This window comes from Lepisosteus platostomus, chromosome 18 (assembly GCF_059453375.1).
Source record: "Lepisosteus platostomus isolate fLepPlt1 chromosome 18, fLepPlt1.hap1, whole genome shotgun sequence".
NCBI lineage: Eukaryota > Metazoa > Chordata > Actinopteri > Semionotiformes > Lepisosteidae > Lepisosteus > Lepisosteus platostomus.
Window position 1 is genome coordinate 14,671,854 of NC_142628.1, and position 19,955 is coordinate 14,691,808.

At 44.7% G+C, this 19,955-nt stretch overlaps 2 protein-coding genes across 8 annotated transcripts in view; one reads left to right on the forward strand and one right to left on the reverse strand.

The window, feature by feature from the left end:
* The first annotated feature begins 301 nt into the window (after positions 1-301).
* Positions 302-14,108, forward strand: slc5a12 (solute carrier family 5 member 12). Its single transcript, XM_088610991.1, has 15 exons — positions 302-1,031; positions 1,704-1,769; positions 2,690-2,741; positions 3,046-3,113; positions 4,034-4,188; positions 4,281-4,421; positions 5,207-5,336; positions 6,128-6,216; positions 7,133-7,245; positions 7,636-7,703; positions 8,016-8,102; positions 9,581-9,759; positions 11,032-11,135; positions 11,658-11,782; positions 12,256-14,108. The coding sequence occupies exons 1-15, from the start codon at positions 678-680 to the stop codon at positions 12,421-12,423; spliced, it is 1,899 nt and encodes a 632-aa protein (XP_088467117.1). The 5' UTR covers positions 302-677; the 3' UTR covers positions 12,424-14,108.
* A 2,193-nt stretch (positions 14,109-16,301) lies between these two features.
* ano3 (anoctamin 3) overlaps positions 16,302-19,955 on the reverse strand; it is a 112,143-nt gene continuing 108,489 nt past the window's right edge. For all 7 annotated transcript variants that reach the window (XM_088610985.1, XM_088610982.1, XM_088610983.1 and 4 more), the window contains one exon: positions 16,302-19,786. In XM_088610985.1, coding sequence (XP_088467111.1) covers positions 19,604-19,786 — 183 coding nt within the window. In that variant the 3' untranslated portion in view covers positions 16,302-19,603. The remainder of the gene's footprint in view (positions 19,787-19,955) is intronic.

The following is a 19,955-nucleotide window of genomic DNA, read 5'->3' on the forward strand; positions in this document are numbered from 1 at the left end:
GAACTGAGGAGCAATCTTTGTCGATCTAACTTCAGACAGATCGATGACAGATACAGAATCCCCCTGAAGGAGAAAGGAACAACATGAATCAGCGACAACAAAGTGGAAAATGACATTTCTTATCAGCCACCGTACTCAGCTCTTGATCACAGCGGGATGCTGTGAATGTTGATAGGTCAGAGACGATTTTTTTCTTACACTTTCCTGTGTAATCTTTAACTAGCTGCTGCCCTTCTGAGCTCAAGAGCGGGGGGGAATGGGAGGTTATCTCCTATGCCTATCCCATCACTGAAAAGCATTTCCAGCACTTTAACCTCATCACTGGGACTACATAAAGCATTGCGGTGTGCAAGGGATACAGTCTTCAGGGAAGGATGGGGCACTCGTGACGGCACTTTGTGAAATGCAGAACTAGTTTTGGACCGCTTTCCAGGCGCTTTCCAAATACATTCCATGAGATCTTTTGCTGTACCTCCCTGAGGACAAGCTCTTTCTCTCCATCTGAAGCTTCACTCCTGGTGAAAGACCTAACCAGCCTCTCCTCGAAGGACTGAGGACTGATACCTTTAGAGGATGCCAGTGAACAGATAAAGGGGCACCTACAGTAACAGAGGTCCTGCTCGATCTATCTCATCTCGTCTCCTGGTTTGACTCCCCTCCCCGCACACACATTGACCATGATGTTCGAGGATCCTGGGGTGGGCGTTTTCCAAGTGTGGGACTATGTGGTGTTCGCCGCCTTGTTTGTGATCTCGTCTGGGATCGGGATCTTCTTTGCGGTCAAGGAGAGGAAGAAGGTCAGCTCCAGGGAGTTCCTGGTGGGGGGCAAGCAGATGACCTGCGGTCCAGTGGCCCTGTCTCTGACGGCCAGCTTCATGTCCGCTGTCACAGTGCTGGGGACCCCCTCGGACGTGTATCGTTTTGGGGCATCCTTCATCATCTTCGGCATTGCCTACACCATAATGGTCATTATGACTGCAGAGCTCTTTGTCCCGGTCTTTTATAGATCTGGGATCACCAGCACGTATGAGGTAATCCAATGTCCTTTCCTTTTTCTCACGTTTTGCCATGACTGTCTGCAGAGCGAGGCCGTCTTCATTTTCGGTTAAAAAACGCAGGGCATCTGGGCTTTCCCGAAAACCAAGGCCAGTCCAAGTCCTTGATTTTGTATATAGAAAGTGTGAAACAATGATGAAGCTGATGAGCAAATCATGCCACATCGGTGATTCATCAGAATCAGTTTTGGCATTTGTTCTTGGGTCCTTTATCTCCAACTAAATGGACAAAGATTGAAGGTCCAGCTAATGAACTTTATCTTGTCATTGTTTTAGAGAATAAAATCTGAGCCAGAGCAATATGTCATAAAACATGTTCCCCGAGAACTTCCAGAGTAGAAACCACTTGAATCTGATTATTCTTCGCATTATATACATAGCCAGGGCAGTCAGACGATACATGGGGAAAGAGGAGAGAGGAAAAGAACATGTCATTGAGACTGTGCCAAACCTCCATTTGACAGATATCGAAATTGAACATAATCCTTCAATTTTAACTTTGTTGCACAGACGTGCGGTCGCATTATAAAACAAAAATGAATCGTTCAGTCAATAGCCACTCAGATATTTAATCTCCACTCACAAAGAGCTGCTGCGACATAGTCGGTCTGAGACAGTTAATAAGACAATTTCCCATCTTTTTCCCAGTATCTGGAGCTGAGGTTCAGTAGGACCGTCCGCATGGCAGCTACACTCATCTACGTGGTGCAGACGGTAGGTCCTTCTGAGGAAATGATGGCCCATGTGTGGAGAAGGCCAATAAGGGCTGTGCTCCAGCCTAGACCAGGGAGGCTCAGCTCTGGTCCTCAGCGGGCCACTGTCCAGGGGGTGTTGTACAGTCGGTCTCTCTATATCTCCAGCTTCTTAAGAGCACAGTGTCACGCCCTCTGCAGCCAGAGGGCGCTCCTTCTCTGTCCTGTCCCTAGTTTCCGGTCTGCTGTCCTTCCGGTCCCTCTCTTTCCCTTGGGCTATATATTTCCGGGTCTTGCACTCTGTCCTCGCTCAGCATTGACGTTCGGATGTCCTGAGACCCGCCGAGCACCAGGGCGCCACACGTCCGCTCCCTGAGGGCATAGGTTTCTATACGGCATTCCTGAACTCTTTGCACTAATGAGCCCGGGCCTCTTTCCCGTCTCGCCGCTACGCATATGGGTCTTTTTCCGCTCTCCTGCTCCCCACGGTTAGTCCCTTTGGACGCCCGTGACACACAGAAGGGCTTTCAACTGGTCCAAATGAGCAAATAATGAGTTTAATTGGGTTCATGAAGGGTTCAGATGGGAGAAAGACCAGTGATCATCTGGTCCTCAAGGACGGGAGTTGTGTAGCCCGAGCCTTGAGGTTCATCAGGGCAGGGTAGAGATTATCGTGGCTCTGCAGTGGGAGTAGGGGAGTAGGGAGGCTCCCCCTTCACTGCAGGCTACCACCAGGATTGTAACTGCTTGTAAGGTTGGAGTCATGTTACTTTGACCACAGGTAAAAACAGCAGCGAGCGCAGCAGGGATGTCAACCCCAAACCATGCAGCTAGGAGGCCAGGAGACCCCTTGACTCAATGCTACACTGACCCTTAATGTGTGAAGAAAGACCTATAAAAACTCCAGTGTCTTGACTCCTTCTAATTTCACTCTGCCTACAGATTCTGTACACTGGAGTTGTGGTTTATGCCCCTGCTCTGGCTCTGAATCAAGGTAAGCAATTGGCAGACTCAGGGGTTTTAACTTACTGATAGTTCCTTCGTGACCATTGGGAAGCAGAATCCAGAAGGGCCTCTAGTCGATTATTTTGCGATCTATCATGTTTGAGTAAGGAGCAACCCAAGCTTGATTGCAGTTACAGAAAACATGATAGGCTTGCCAAGGACTGTATCTTTTACAAGGTTTGGGCCTTGACATGTTAAGCACTAAGCACTGACTAGTTGTGTCAATTAAGCATTGTTCTTCGAGAGAGAGATATGCCCTGAAACACTTGTCTTTTCCACTGTTTCCTTTGCAGTGACTGGCTTCAATTTGTGGGGCTCCATAGCTGCTACAGGAGTTGTCTGTACCTTTTACTGCACACTGGTAACTACTACTCACCTTGTCTTTAATGCCACTTCATTTCCTAAAAATCTCAAAACGCACAACGTCGAAATCCCTTCAGGACCTCAATGAGCTAATTTTCCACAAACACCGCCACCAGCTCCCCACCAGCTTAATATGATTAATTATAATAATAATTCCTTACACTTATATAGTACTTTTCTGGAGACTCCACCCAGAGCTCTTTACAGGTCGTGGGGATCCCCTCCACCCCCACCAGTGTGCAGCCCCACCTGGATGATGCTCCAGTCCTCTCACACACACCAGCTCTCAGTGGGGAGGAGAGCAGAGTGATGAAGCCAGTTCAGAGATGGGGATTATTAGGAGGCCATGATTGGCAAAACCCAATGGAAAATTTGGTCAGGACGCCAGGGTAACATCCCTACTCTTTTTGAGAAACACCCTGGAATTTTTAATGACCACAGAGAGTCAGGACCTCTGTAACCATGCATCATCCGAAGGACGGCACCTTTTTACAGTATACAGTCAGTCCTCATCACTATACTGGGGCATTAGGACACACACAGACCACAGGGTGAGCACCCCCTATTGGCCCCACTAACACCTCCTCAGCAGCAGCCTCAGCTTTCCCAGGAGTCTCCCATCCAGGTACTGACCAGGCTCACACCTGTTGAGCTCCAGTGGGCTGCCAGTTTACACTGGGGGGGGGCGGGCATTTCTGTAAATTCAAAACCAAAAAGAGAGTGGGAAATAATATGAAGTAAGTCTGGGTTTACAAAGGGTGCTTGCACATAAAAAAAAACAAAAAGCATAAAAATCATACGGAGTCTTGGCTGTTGTAGATTTGTGCGTTTTGCAGTTCCGGGTGGCAGAATCTAGAGGACTCCCCTCTAGTGTGAGGCAGCAGCTGCACAGCAGACCTGACTGTGTGTGATTGACAGGGGGGGCTGAAGGCCGTGGTGTGGACAGACGCCTTTCAGATGGTGGTGATGCTGATGGGCTTCCTCACAGTTCTGATTCAAGGAACCATAAAAAGTGGGGGAACCGCTGTTGTGTGGCAGAAGGCCCAGGAGGGATCCAGACTGGAAATCTTTGAGTGAGTAGAAGAACAGGCCAAACAAACAAACACAGAAGACCACTGGCACAACTTCCTTCAGCTACTGATAAACCTCATCTCTGTGCTCTCAGCTTTGATCTTGACCCGCTGAGGAGACACACCTTCTGGACCATAACTGTTGGAGGAACCTTCACCTGGTTGGGAATATACGGGGTTAACCAGTCCACCATCCAGAGATGCATCTCCTGCAAGTCGGAGAAACAAGCCAAACTGTGAGAAATGCTTTTTTTTTTATCAATGACCATCTGATACCACAGGCCACAGAGCACAAGAGAGGAGTCAGAATCATATGTAGATTGCTTGTCCTGAGCCAGCAGGGAAACTTTTTTCATTCTGTATTGCTTCTGCTTTCATAGCACTTAAAACACCTCTTTTTTTCTTTGGAAACATTGGTTGACAGGATGTGCGCGTGGGCGTTATGGGATAAGATCAGAGGGCAAATTTGAGAAACATCTAAATAAATCAAATAAAAAATGTAATAATAATAATTGCTTACACTTATATAGTGCTTTTCTGGACACTCTACTCAAAGCGCTTTGCAGGTACCACCACCAGTGTGCAGCCCCACCTGGATGATGCTCCAGTCCTCTCACACACACCAGCTCTCAGTGGGGAGGAGAGCAGAGTGATGAAGCCAGTTCAGAGAGGGGGGTTATTAGGAGGCCATGACTGGTAAAGGCCAGGGGGAAATTTGACCAGGACACCGGGGTAACACCCCTACTCTTTTCAAGAAACACCCGGGGACTTTTAATGACCACAGAGAGTCAGGACCTCGGTTTTATGTCTCATCTGAAGGACGATGCCTTTTTACAGTATAGTGTCCCCGTCACTGTACTGGGGAATGAGGACACAAATAGACCGCAGGGTGAGCGCCCCCTACTGGCCCCAGTAATACCTCTGCACAGGGCCACGTAATTAGTTAATGTCACTGAAACATAAAGAATCACCGAAAATCCTTCACCTGCTTCTGTTCTGTGGTGTCTGCTCTAATCCCCAGCGCTTTGTATTTCAACCTGCTTGGGCTGCTGGTGATCCTGGTCTGCGCAGTTTTCTCTGGACTCATCATGTACAGTTTCTATATGGACTGTGACCCCTGGACTGCAGGCTTCGTGTCAGCGCCAGATCAGGTATTCCAGAGGATGTTTTTTTGTACAGCTGTTAAACTAACAGTCAAAAGAAGGCAAGACTGGTCAATAACGATAACTGACCGGATGTTTGATTGCATTTCAGTGCGTGCCTTGATGTCAGTAACAGACGCTGTGAAATGCATTTGTTTCTAAATACCTGAAAAAATAGTTCTTTCCCATTCATTTGCAAGTAGTCTTAAATGAAGCTGTAGTTTACATACCCAATATTAATCTGACAAATTGCTTATAATGAAGAGGATTTAATTCCACCGTGGTATTCTAAAACGATCTATTACCTATTAAAAAAATCTATTACTCCACACATTGAAAATGAAGCAAAAGCAGATCCGTCTCTTTGGGCAATTTACACTATTGTCAAGGATCGTCTGTCGGTTTAAAAAAAGGAGCTCGAGTTCTGAGATACAGGAACGCCCTTATCTCGGTGATAACCACTGGCTTCTCAGACTCTAGGCTAAAATCCAGCAATGTATAGTCCAATGGCTAAAACCCTTAACCAAGGTGATCTTTAAAGGCTTACACTACAAAAACACACTTGTATGATTTTAAAACGTAATTGTATGAAGTCAAAGCTCTCTTGTTATGTAGTGCTGCTGGTTTCCATGGGTAAGTGGAGAAGATCAGCGAAGATGAAGATGTATGGTAATTTGAAGAGCAGAACAATTCCTGCACGTTCCAGGTAACAGGTGTGGATTGGGGCTCGGGGAACCCTTATCAGAAAGGGAACCCCATCCCCCATTGCCCGCTCTGAGCGTCCTCTCTCCCTCCCGCAGCTCATGCCTTATTTTGTCATGGACATCCTTGGACACCTGCCTGGGCTCCCAGGCCTGTTTGTGGCCTGCGCTTTCAGCGGGACTCTGAGGTGCGTGCACCCGCCTGTGGCACAGCACCCGAGCCACGAAAAGGTCGGGGGAATCTGGCGTGGAGGCTCGGAGAGCACACGCTCACGTGCACGGAGGTCATCTGGCGCACGAGAGTGTATTAGCCAGCAGACTGATCTCACTCAGCGTTGGCCACAGGTTCAGTGTTACCCCTGGGGTTAAAAAAAAAACGTTCAGAGGTTTGTGTTTTTCACAGCAGAGCCTTGGCAGTGAGCTCATGCTACTGGTTACCTGGATCCAGCCCTTAATCAAGGGGCTCCCGAGTGCGGCCCAGAACCCCAACAAAACATCAGACAATGCACTTCCATTTTACACAAGCCAAAATGTGTAGAATACCCACCTGGTTTAATCAAAATGGATATTACATCATCCCAGAGGGCAAACACCTATAGCTCTCAAGGGCATTTAAGAACCACAGAACTCCCTGTTCTTCTGCCAATGCTGCAATAATGGAGTCTGACACCTATAAATATATTCACCTTATATTTAAATACCCCAAAGAACATTTCATTTTAACTGTACTCTCCTACTGTAGGTAAAGGGAGAATTGGATATCCAGTTTAAGATCCCACTTCACACACCAATCCCACTTTAGGAAGAGCTCAGGAAAGGATGGAAAAGGAAACCGGCTGTACCTGGGAGTTAATTAAGAGGGGTGCTACCCAATCCTGATCATGGACAACCACAGCCTTATTGAGGCCTGTTGGTAACAAATTCCACAGGGCACAAAGACTTATAAACAGAGGAAACCAATTAATTGAATTGATTATTAAGTCATCTGAATTCACCAAGAGCTGATGGCTCTCTGGGACCTGGTATTGTTACCCAGAGAAACAGGAATATCAAGTATTACAAGCCATGTTATACTGTACAGTCAACTCTTTGCGTTTTTCACAGCACTGTGGCCGCCAGCATTAATGCCCTCGCGACCGTGACCTACGAAGATTTTGTCAAGTACTGTTTTAACAACCTGACGGACAGATGCAGCACCTGGATCAGCAAAGGGCTGTGTAAGTGGGAAAAAAAAAACACCAACCAAATATATGAAGTGTGAAATAACGACACAGAAAGAAATTTATCAGTGGCACCAGGTTGGAACTAGTTGGCAAATAGCAGGCAAAGCCGAGACAGAGACAATCCAGAGAAGGGTAGGACAGGATCAGGAACAGGGAGCAGCTTAAAGAAAACAAAGCAGCAGAGCCCAGGGTGTTGAGGGAGTGAGCCAGTTTGAGCAACGTAAGCACAGTAAGAGAGCAGCTGCTGTCGGAAATACACAGTACGGTCTAAAACGTACAGGTGAGCTGTAGTCCAGTCTGGACCCTAATGTAGGTCATGCGAGCCGAAAATGACACATTTCATTCAGCGTCTTTCTCTGTGTTACCCACTCTTCGAACCTGCAGGTGTGGTGTTTGGGGTAGCCTGTACCACGATGGCCGTGGCTGCTGCCTACATGGGTGGAGTAGTACAGGTAACCTCGTCTCCGAATCGCAGCGTCCATCCACTTCTTTTCCACAGACTTGGCTGTTGACATGCGGGCTTTTAACAAATCATACAGGCATCGTGGATTTGTCTGTCCAGCATTGTACCGTAAATGCTTCGTTACAAATACCGTAGAGCAGTATCATAATCTGTGCAGCACCATACAGTTGTGGTGATCAGTTATCTAGACAGCGGATTGCACGTTGAACAGTGGAGCATTCCTGCATTAATAGGGTTTCTCTGAGACTGTCAGGCTACAGGCCGCAAAGCTCACTGTCCTTTGCCCTGAAACTCGATCCAGGCTGCTCTGAGCATTCATGGGATGTGTGGAGGCCCGATGCTGGGTCTTTTCTCCTTGGGAATCCTGCTCCCCTGCACAAACTGGATGGTGAGTTTGAACTACGTTTTCCTTACAAACCACACTTTAGAAAAAAAAAAAGTTTCCAACCCTGGATTTGTGTGTGATACCTGGGAGTGGGATGTGTTAGTGGTATCAATCCTGCACCCGTTTCTTCTTTCAGAGAATTTCAGAAATACCCTCATTCAGGGTGTGTTTCCCTAAGTATAGCCATGTGGACCTCTGCAGAAGGGACAAAAAGCTCACCGTGACAGTGTCTGGTACAGTGTCATTCCCTCCTGTTGATGATACAGTCTTATGATCACTTATTAATAGCTGCTGGGGCAGAAATAAGGGAGCGCACTGTAAATGATCAAGTAAAGAGGAAAGGTCTGTAAGCTGATGATGTGTGAAAGGAGAGTATCTTCAAAACCAAGTGCAGAAACAAGTAAACGCTGAACATGCAAACATTAGTTTACAGCATCAGTCACTAGAAATTGAGATTTAAGGGGATGAAAACCAGCAGACAGCCACTGCTTTAGAATGCTCATGTGACCTTTATCCAACTTGGTCATCAAAGAAATCAGCATTTTAGCATCCATCTGCATTTTACAAAAAACAGTTTAATCAATTGAAACCCAGACTTATCTGTGAACAGGCAGGAAAGAAACAACTAATCGGCTGCAAATGTTTAAATATTTCTCCATTCTACACTGAGTTATTGCATAACAATCTTGGTAAGACACATGAAATGTTACATGTTTGAGTTTGTGTTACTAGAATGAATCATAGCGTCTTAGCACAGAAGTGCTGCAGATTTATAGAAACGACACAAGCTTTTTTCAAAATTTCTATGGCTTGTTTCGTCTGCCAAAAATACTGCCTGCAATCTTTCATGGGAAAAGCAACTATGCCCATGTTTCCCTGGGGCCTGTGCTGGGCTTTGTGCCTGTTAGTCCGTGGAATCACAGTAACAAAACAAAACAAAAACGTGCCAACACAACAATTTGCTAAATAGGAGTCCCTGTCAAGCTGATCTCATCTCAGGTTAGCGTGAGGAGAAACAGTGTGGAGAAGCAGCTCTCTAGTCTGACTCTAGACCTCGGAAGGCAACTGTCACGCCCTCTGCAGCCAGAGGGCGCTCCTTCTCTGTCCTGTCCCTAGTTTCCAGTCTGCTGTCCTTCCTTTCCCTCTCTTTCCCTTGGGCTATATATTTCCGGGTCTTGCATTCTGTCCTCGCTCAGCATTGACGTTCGGATGTCCTGAGACCCGCCGAGCACCAGGGCGCCCCACGTCCGCTCCCTGAGGGCATAGGTTTCTATACGGCATTCCTGAACTCTTTGCACTAATGAGCCCGGGCCTTTTTCCCGTCTCGCCGCTACGCATATGGGTCTTTTTCCTCTCTCCTGCTCCCCATGGTTAGTCCCTTTGGACGTCCGTGACAGCAACAGGAGTGTGTGAGCACCAGTAAAGGCGGTACCTTTCCGTGTCCGGCCTGCTGGGGGCGTCAGCTGCTGTCTTCTCTACAGGGCGCGGTGGGAGGCCTGGCCGTAGGGATCACCCTGTCGTTCTGGGCGGGAATCGGGGCCTTCGTGCACCCAGCTCCTCCTGGGAAGACCATGCCTTTGCCTCTCAACACCAGCGGATGTGTCCCCCTGAACACCTCGGACATCCTGACCACGCTGGCCCCATCGCTGGCACCGGAAAGGTACCCATCCACCAAGGAACTGTGTGCAAAACCCACAGCTGCAGTCACAGGATCCACCCCCCTATCCCCCCACTGAGTCAGCGCAGGACATAGCTGGGCACGATTCAGCTTTCAGCTCCTGTCAGCGTGAGAATGGAAAGAATCTGGAACACAGAGTCAGATCCCTTGTGCATTAGGGCTCAAGAAGACAGAAATGTTTTCAAACAAGACAAGTCCACTTAGTCCACCCTGCTTGATTTTATTCCTGGTAGTTTATTGATCTAAGGATCTCATCCTATTGCGTCTTGCAGAATCCCTGGGGATATGCTTCAGCAAGATGAATGGCCTGTGGTACCTTGTTTCAGACACACACAATCCTTTGAGGAGAGGAATGGTTTCCATTTTCAGTCCTGTCAATATCTGCTTGCACTCCCTGCTCCTCATTTCACTGTTAAGTAACCCTATGGGTTTGCCATATGCCAGTGCCTATTCAGGAAAGTTTGATCAGGGCTCCCTTAATCTCCTTTGTGCAAGGTACAACACACATCTAAATTAGTGTAACAACCCTCATAAACTCACAAATTAGTTTGTTTTAACATTCTTAAAAGTCTGTGAACTGTATGAGTCTAATCAATTCTAGATACAGGCACATATACAGTTAAATAACCGGTGCCTGCAATTGAAGAAAGCACTAATTTAAAAACATACCTTAAAGTCAAAGGAAAACGAGGAAGTCAGCTCCTCTGAGAAACCTTTAGCGCTTTCTCCCAGGCCAGTCATGTGACCCTGAATGAGCCAATGAAAAAGCCCAGATCTTACACAGGCACAAAACACCAGTTAATGGAAGACAGGTGTTTGTTTCAGCGAGACTAATCTCTCACTTCAGCTCTTCACTAATCGGTGCCCTTATCTTAACATCGCCTACATGTTTGAATCCAGGAAATAAGCACGTTAACTGGTGCAATTTTTTTATAATCCCACTAGATTTTACTACTCCAACAATGCGGTTTCTAGATCATTTTATTAGCTCCCGTTAAAAAACTCGGGAAATATAAAAAAATGAAATAAAATCAGCGGAGGGTAAAGCTTGGAAAAGCATGACAGTCCGGGTAGCTTAACAAGCGGCCAAGTGTGTCAGAAAATACAACCTTCAGCATCTGCAACTTAATTACATTTTTATAAGCAAAGTTCTCAATAAATACCTAAATCTTTCATCATGGCTTGGTGCTCCTTTATTGTACATATTGTACTGTGATGTGGACAGCCTTTAAACTGCCTCTCTGACCTCCCTAGGCCTGCCCTTGCGGATTCCTGGTACTCCATGTCTTACCTGTATTACAGTGCTGTGGGCTGGCTGGCCACCATGACAGCAGGCCTGCTGATCAGTCTTGTAACAGGTGTGTGTGCTCACTACACAAAAACAGGTGCTACAGGTGCTACAGTACGGCACTATGTACAACTCTAGGTACGGCAGCAGTTCTTCCTGATTGACATCAGTGTGGATAAATAGAACAGGCGAAGTTCAGATCTCTCAGGTACAATGTTCATTGTCTACTTTTCCTGTTGTTCTTATTGCTGTTGTAATTAAAGCACTTTAGGATAAATAACAGTACGGCATCCCAGGAGATGCTCTGTGGGATCTATACCTTCAGTAGGCAGCCGGTTGATCAAAATCCATCAAATCTTTTCTTTTCAGTTTTTACAACCTGTCACGTTTTTTGGAACGTTCGTCGATTTTACAGGCTGCAGGGCTTCACCCTCCTAAGAAAGGACAGCTGGCATTGCCAGGGAGGGAGTGCTTTGGTTTTTACAGCCTGGCCCACGAAACAGAGTCTGAAGTCATGCGCATTCTTTCCAGTTTAGACGGCAGCGAGGCTTGCGAGACAGTTTATGAGCCTGCGGTTTTTCTTTTGTTTCAGGCCCCCAGAGGGGTAAAGATGTCAAGCCTTTGTTGATCCGGCCAGTGTGCAACCTCTTCTGTTTCTGGTCTGAAAAATGCAAAACGCTGTGCTGGTGTGGGGTGCCGCATGATGAAGAGACTGTGGTAAGTTATTTCGTTTCCAATGAAGCATGTCACACATGGAGAAGCAGGGGCAGGCAGTGGAAAAGAGCTGGCCTGCGTTATTGTCACATATGACACGCTTTAGTAGAGTTCTGCACATATCTATTTCCCATAATGTACTGTAATGTCATAGGATTAAAGGTTAAAGGCTTCAACAAGATGTCGGCATCTGGTATAAAGCAGCAGTTTTTAGGTCTTGCAGATCTGACAGAGTAATTGCATGCCTCATCTCTATAGCTTTGAAAAGCTCTGCCCCTGTAACCACCAGAATTTTTGGCTGCAATCCATAAGGTTTATCTCCATGCAATGCATTTTCAACCCCAGTGGTCTCAGTACTGGCCAGTGATAAGAGGGCAATTGCTGAGCCCCCTTGTTGCTACCCCCCTCTTCACGACATTGAGCTGAAGTTCTCTGTCTTGGGCACAGTGCTCATTAAAGTCTATTTGTGCCTGCAGGACTTCAGCAAAAACTTTGTCTCCAGCGACGCCCTGGCAATGAAACAGGGACAGCCAAGAGACCAGGTGAATGGGCTTAGCAAAGACCCCAGAGAGATTTCATCCAGCTCCAGCCCAGAGGACAAAGCCTACATAAATGCTGGATTTACCAAGGATACATACTTTTAGGGCATGGCTGATATTTATAATATTATTTTACTAAAGTCTTATCTTTAATTTATTTAAAAAGTCATATTCTTAATAGGGCATGGGGAGGGAAAAAGACAGTTTTGTAGAGCACATGCCTAGATTTTTTGTAGACACAAGTAATTTTTAATTCCAGCAGTAGTGTAGTGGTTTCTAATCTTGGTTCAGGAGTGTAACACTTTGTCTCCTGCTTTTTGCTCCTTACAAGTTCTAAGAGGTCAAATGAGATTTATACTGGACATCAATTCTGTACCGTTCTCCTATTATGAGAACTGCCTAGATTCAGGTTTGTTGCCTAAAATGTAACTCAGCAGAAGGAGAAAATGCGCATCGTGGGCATGTCTGATACAGTGCCACTCACTCTATGGGCATTTCTGATATAGAGTGGGAAAGTCTGATACAGTGTCACTCCCACTGTGGACATGTCGTATAGAGTCACTCCTACTGTGGGCATGTCTTATAGAGTCACTCCTACTGTGGACATGTCTTATAGAGTCACTCCTACTGTGGGCAAGTCTGCTATAGAGTCACTCCTACTGTGGGCATGTTGTATAGAGTCACTCCTACTGTGGGCAAGTCTGCTATAGAGTCACTCCTACTGTGGGCAAGTCTGCTGTAGAGTCACTCCTACTGTGGGCATGTCTTATAGAGCCACTCCCACTGTGGGCCTGTCTTATAGAGTCACTCATACTGTGGCCAAGTCTGCTATAGACTCACTCCTACTGTGGGCATGTCTTATAGAGCCACTCCCACTGTGGGCATGTCTTATAGAGCCACTCCCACTGTGGGCAAGTCTGCTATAGAGTCACTTCCACTGTAGGTGTGTATGATACAGTATCACTCCCACTGTGACATAAATGTGAAGGCTGTAAACACCACAGATTGGACTGAAATAATGTCTGATACAGTGTCACTCCCACTGTGGGCACGTCGAATACTGTCACTCCTACAGTGGGTGTGTGTGATACAGTGTCACTCCCACTGTGGGCACGTCGAATACTGTCACTCCTACAGTGGGTGTGTGTGATACAGTGTCACTCCCACTGTGGGCACGTCGAATACTGTCACTCCTACAGTGGGTGTGTGTGATACAGTGTCACTCCCACTGTGGGCACGTCGAATACTGTCACTCCTACAGTGGGTGTGTGTGATACAGTGTCACTGCCAGTCTTGTCGGCTCATCTTAATTTGGCACCTATCCAGAGCAGTTTGGTCAGACATAACCACAAGCAAATTGAGAAGAGGCTGTGTGTTAAAGTTGTTGGAAAGATTTCCCTTGAAGTTGGGCATTTTTGACACTCCCTACTGACTAAGGAAACAAGATAACAGTCTAAATAAGTGAACAGGTCAATGATGTCTTCAGTTAGCACTGGAGACAGAGAGCTCAGCTGGAGTGAAAAGCAGCAGACAGTGTTCCTCCAGGATCAGGGCTATGGGATGCCCTTCAACCCAGGATACTTTATGATTGTGATAAGCTATTTTATTGTTTCTACTATTTAATGGACAGTAATCTGGATTTATCTTGGGTGCTGTAAATGCTATATGTAGTGATAAATGGGCTCATTCAGCTATTTGGACAAAGTGCAATGCTTGCATTGCATTGCATTTCTGAGCCTTGTAAATGATTATTCTATTATTGAAATAAAGTTTTTTTTTAAGTATCACAATGTGTGTGTATATATACTTATATGTAGAAGCAGAAGGAAGCTAAGAAACAAGAAGAAGACAGCAGTATGCACAGGGTGTACTATTTAAAAGATACAATCATTGCTTTATTACAGAAGAAAGTGATATCCAAATGCTTTATCTTACAGATAATTAGTTACACCTTTTTACATGTAAACAAGGATGAAGTAGGCACTATTCATTGTTTGTACATCTCAAGCATCAACCTCAGAGCGTAAGAAGACTCTTCTACAGTCCCTGACCTCATTATCATTTCTCGGTGGAAAGGGTTCGAATCTGGGATTGCTTGCTCTCTGTTAAACATGCTCATTCATCCCCTGTGGCTGTAGCAATTCACTCTGTCCTGCCCCTTCCTTAGAAAAGCAAGACAAATTGTACAAGAGTCTATTTCATTTAGACCAGACCGCATTTTCTGTGCTCCACTCCAATCAACCCCCTTCTATTTAAACCGCAAGAGGCCTATCATCACAGGAGCAGATCTATCGAATGCAGATTGTCTGACCAGACTGATATTTTAAAACTGTTGGAAAATGTGGATGATCTATCTGGGAAGGGAAAATTGAATAGCAGGATGCACAACGGGCAAATTAAATTTAAACTTAAGGCTTGAGGAATGTCAATTGCCCAAAAGAAAGAATCTTAAAATAGTGTTCGTAGACTCTTCATCCTATAGTCCTCGTATAGAAAGTTTACACTTCAGTGCAACTGTGCAAACTGGCTGAAGACAGTGATTTGGAGTTCATCTGTGTTATCACCCAGAAAGTGATTTCCCAATTAAATCCAACACCACCTGATTCGAAAACAAAACAGCCGTATGCCTGATCATTCCTTTTGAAGACATAAATGTAAAGGCTGGTGCTGTGAACACTACAGATTGGACTGAAATAATTGCGTATGCGATCATAAGATCTGCTCTCCTCCCCACTGAGAGCTGGTGTGTGGGGAGCGTTCTGGCGCACTATGGCTGCCGTCGCATCATCCAGGTGGGGCTGCACATTGGTGGTGGTGGTGTCCAGAAAAGCGCTATATAAGTGTAATTAATTATAATTATAATTATAATTATTATCTGCACTGTCCAATTTACACCAGCTGAAAACAGGAAAGATCTGTTCAGAAACGGTCCACAGCCCACTTGTGTGTGAATAAATCTGACCAGAGTGGTAGACCTTTAGGTTTTTTTCTCATTAAAACAACAAGAGCATTTCAGTGTCAGAAAGTGTTTCTCTAGATTTCTCTAAGGTGCTTTAAGCAGATGTGGCTTAGTTACAGGACAGATAGTTAAACCACAGGAGTCAAACCACAGCCTGTCTAGATCGTAGGTAGACCAAACATCTTCTACCAAAGATCCAAAATTGTTAACAGATGAACAGTTCAGATCCTCTTAATTATCAGTTTTTATACTTTTGAGCAGTTTCTCAAGTCATTTGTTTGATTACCCAAGAGAGCAGAGCCTGCAATCCCTGCATGGAGAGAGCACATTTCATCCCATGAAACTGCAGCATTACACAATCAGCTTGATTAAGTGGAAAAGTGTTCTGCACAAACTGATTCAGGGGTGAGACGTAACAGTACCAGGACTGGTGATTGATCAAAGGTACAGTGATACTCTAAAGTTTAAATCCATCATCGGACGCAAAACTCTGTACTCAACGTTACCTGCATGAAAGTGTGAGACAGTACCCTCTGCTGGCCACATTGGGAAACTGCAACTATACTTTACATGAGTAATGTGCAATATATTAATCCCTAAAAAGATAAAATAGTTACTATCTGAGCTGCAAGGGAAAAGGTCAGAGTGGGTTTTGTGCGTGTGTATAGGAAAGGGGGGATATTATCCAACTGTAGAATACTACAGACAGTATCTTTTGATTGGTTATTGAATGTTGATTAAATACTTTGCCCAATACTGTTAACTCATTTAGGTCTACTAAATGAATTTGTATTGAATGAAATATGTAACATGAGATTTTTATATGAAATATCTGATAATCCTACAGATAATTAAGTCCAAATACAAAAATATTTGATTTTTTTTCCCCCTGTTGTACAATTTCTTAAAGCTTTGCGAAACTGTTGCATTTGGGTACAATAGTCTCCTTTTGTTCACATTCAGTTATTTTCTGGGAATCAGAATACACTTGGAAAATGGAACTATTATTTGAAAGACAAAAACATTCTTATAAAGTGCTTTGTTTTTTATTTTGTTTTGCAAGTAACATTTGCTGGACTTGAAAATGCATAATCATGCAATTACTAAATGCAAAAATATAAAAATATATAAAGTACAGAAACAGCATCATCAGCAAACACACAGAGTCCCAAGGACATTCACTAGAAGAGCTTCTGTGTGTAGTGTTTAATAGATAATTTGCATTTTATACATAAGTAATGCATAATTCTGAACACATACAGCTGTGTGTAAAAGACATTAGTGTATTCTTTTCATAGTAGATGAAACTTAAGATATTCTATATATAACACAAACACAAATCCAAATTATTTATGCAAAGACTCAAATATTAATGCCACTTTGACAGAATAGCATTTTTATGTTGGCAGAAGAGGAGCAATGAGTATAAATTCATGAATAAAGGAATTCACTTGAGCTTCAGAGAAAATACCTGGAGATTTTATTCATGTCTGTTGTAAAGTTGGACCTGAATTTGTTGCAAATGCAAAAAAAAAAACCCAGAAAGAAATAAGGCTCAAAGATTTCTTTTCCTTCTAAACTGATCTGCACTCTCTTTCAGACTTTCTAAGAAATATAAATTTTGTTTCCATACTTACGCTTTAACACAAAGCATCCTCAGGCACGAATTTCACAAGAGGTATGCCCAGAAGGGTTCTTAAGCATCTTAATTAAAAGAAGATTAGATACAAAAATATGTGCAGCTCTCTTGTTCAAAAAGAAAGAGTCAAAATTAAGTTAAACCTAGCTGCTCATTAACATTGGCAGAAACCAAAACTCACTGTAAGGCTGCTGCCTCTCTCACATTACAGTGCTACAGATAATTCCACAATTGACAGTGTGAATTCTTTCCGTGAAAACTAAAACTCACATCTGCAGCTTTGTAACTCTTCTGCTAGGGTAAGCAATTCAACAGCGGATGCCATATGAACTGGAAAAAGTCAAAGGAATTCAGGGGTGGAATGGATACAGATTAAAGTGATTCCAAATATGTCATTTCTTCTTCTAAAGCTTCTAACAATAATTTTTTAAAGGCTTCCTAAAAGAGTGATATTTCTAAACATATACAGTGAATAGGCACAGTGTACAATTGTTAAATGATACAACCGTAGAGCCTAGAGCAACCCATCTTGCTTTAAATGAACTGTGTGCATGTGACAGCCTGCAAACCTGCACAGAAAAGTGTCTTTAGGCCGAAACTGAGCTAACATGGGATAAACAAAAGACGTCCCAGAGTTTAAATTCTTCCCTTCCAAGACTATGCTTCTAGGGCAGATAATACATCTTTGGAGAGTCAGCTCTTGTGCAATTATTTGTTTGGGGTGGCTTACAGCCTGCATGAGCACATTTTTCCTATTAATTAAAAATCTGAAACGGGGGGGGGGGGGGACACTGGATCTAAACTGGGGTGAGTAAAGTCTCCTACAGCTCCCCCTACACAGTTTCCAATGAACAGCAGGGCAAGGTGCATCTGGCTCAGACGCTACAGACCCACTTAATAGCCTATTTCCCCCGACAGGCCGATTGTGCTGAACTTCATTATTACATCGTTCCATACTGCAGACAGCTGGAGACTGAGGATTAAAGCGATTCCTTAAATTAGCAGGCGTTCGTGCCAGACCAGCTTTCTGCAGGTTTTTCATATTGTAATAAAGCACAATATTTCCCCTGCAACAAAGGAGAACTCCAAGGCGGGAGGGTATTGTAAGGTGGGTGTAGGACAAACAGACTCAATGCACCTTCGTGCAGTGTCATCAGTGTCATCTTGGAAATCTCTATGTTGTTGTAGAAAACGTAGCCTTTTAGCTTTTTAGCTTTATGGCTGTGTATTGAGGAGCAGATGTTAACGATGAAGAACATCTGAAAATGAGTCAGATCTGATTGGTAAACGTGACTACTCCAATACTTTCTATCGGCTGCCCAGGCAAAGCTGTTATGATCAGCTTTTGAAGATTGTGAACAGTGTGAATTAAACATCGCTAAATGACAAGCAAGACATTTTTTCTCACCCAAACGAAGATGCATTACAGTCAAAACTTACAACAGAGGATAACTTTAGCAAGCAGCTGTTACTCATGACACATACTGTATAAGTTGCGGCTCTGATTCTGTCTAAGCTTTTTGCACCACAGTGTATATCTAACGTAATGAAAGAAATGCATGGGCACTGTAGCTGTGCAGTACTGTGTCTGTAGCTCTGGTTTGCTGCCACTGCATTCACCTTCTTCATAGCACAAACAGAAAAAAACTTTAGACCTGAGCTGCAAAGAAAAAGAAAAGTTTTAACAAAGATACATTAACCATGAATAAAAACCTACATGCGTCTGTTTTAACAAAGGAACTTATAACACCAATACTGTGTATATTAATATACTGTATATATATGTGTGTGTGTGTGCTACCTCCAAACAATATAGAACATGATCTTGCATGCTATATACACACTGAAGGGCAATATATATTTGCATAAAGATACATATTTTTGGTAGGATTGAGTTGTGTGAATGAGAGTGATGCTCTTCAATGGAGTGTGTGAATGTACATGAGCTCCAGAGGATTAAGCTGCACTGTAGAAGACCCACCCATTTTGTCTCTACATTCTGTGATCACTGTTATCCTCTAGGAAAGTTAAAAATGACTGTACTGTACACAGCGCTGTCCTACAGCCCTTGATATGCATAGGAAACATTTCGAAATTGCACAGGTCATCCTTCAAAGCACTGAGATTGCACAGGCAAGACATGTCCCCCGCGGGACTTACTGTAGCTCGGGTGTTAGCACTAAAAAAATAAGAATAACGAGCATTAGTTCAACGTCGGGTCACGCACGTCCGAAGTCTTCCTTTTAAAAATAAAACGCAGGAAAGAACAGAAGCATAGAAACATCCGTCAAGCATGTTGTGCCCAATTTCTCAACCCAGTTCGTTCATTTATTTGTCCTTTCTGAACAGATCTCCAAGTTGTTTGTGTCTGCACTTGGTGAGGTGACATGTGGCGACTGTGTTGAATGAACTAATACCCGTGGCCTAAGGCATGTTTTCCGGACTGCTCCGTAGATTGCTCGCTTCTTGTCAGTTCTCCAAGAAGGCGAACGGGGAATGCGAATTGGGGGACCCCTGGTCCGCGGCGAGCTCAGTTGACCCCTGCCCCTGGGGTGGTGGCGTCCCCGGCTTTCACCCGGAAGATCCTGCCTTCCAATGCAGGCCTCCCGGCAGGCTAGAGACCCCCTCCGACCGCGGGACCCCTGGGGCGCTGCCGCTTGGCTCGGCGTCTTGGAAAAGGGCTCCAGCTAAGGCCATTCGTGGTGACAGCGCTTCCCGTTCCTCTTCCGCTCCTTCTGGAGGTGCTCCAGCTCCGCCTCGTACATCATCTCCTGGACCAGGTACTTCTCCCGCCTCATGCGGTCACACAGGTCCTTGGGCATGTCTGGGATTAGGTAGGCAATGAAAGACTTGATCCCGAACACCAGGTGCTGGAACCAAACACAAATCCTTGTTAGACATGACCGCATTATCTGTTCTCTCCTTGTCATTTTCTTTATTCCTGCTGTCGGGTTAAATTCCCGTTGCTGCCTTGGCAAACAAATAATGCCTGCACCTCACACGCTCTCCTCTGATTGGAGAGATGAATAATAATGGCTC

Bases quoted from the DNA above. Each gene is read 5' to 3' on its own strand.
- slc5a12 (XM_088610991.1), top strand. From the start codon at position 678: ATGATGTTCGAGGATCCTGGGGTGGGCGTTTTCCAAGTGTGGGACTAT. The intron at 6,217-7,132 runs GTGCGTGCACCC...CGTTTTTCACAG, and splicing joins GCTTTCAGCGGGACTCTGAG to CACTGTGGCCGCCAGCATTA. The intron at 11,136-11,657 runs GTGTGTGTGCTC...CTTTTGTTTCAG, and splicing joins GCTGATCAGTCTTGTAACAG to GCCCCCAGAGGGGTAAAGAT.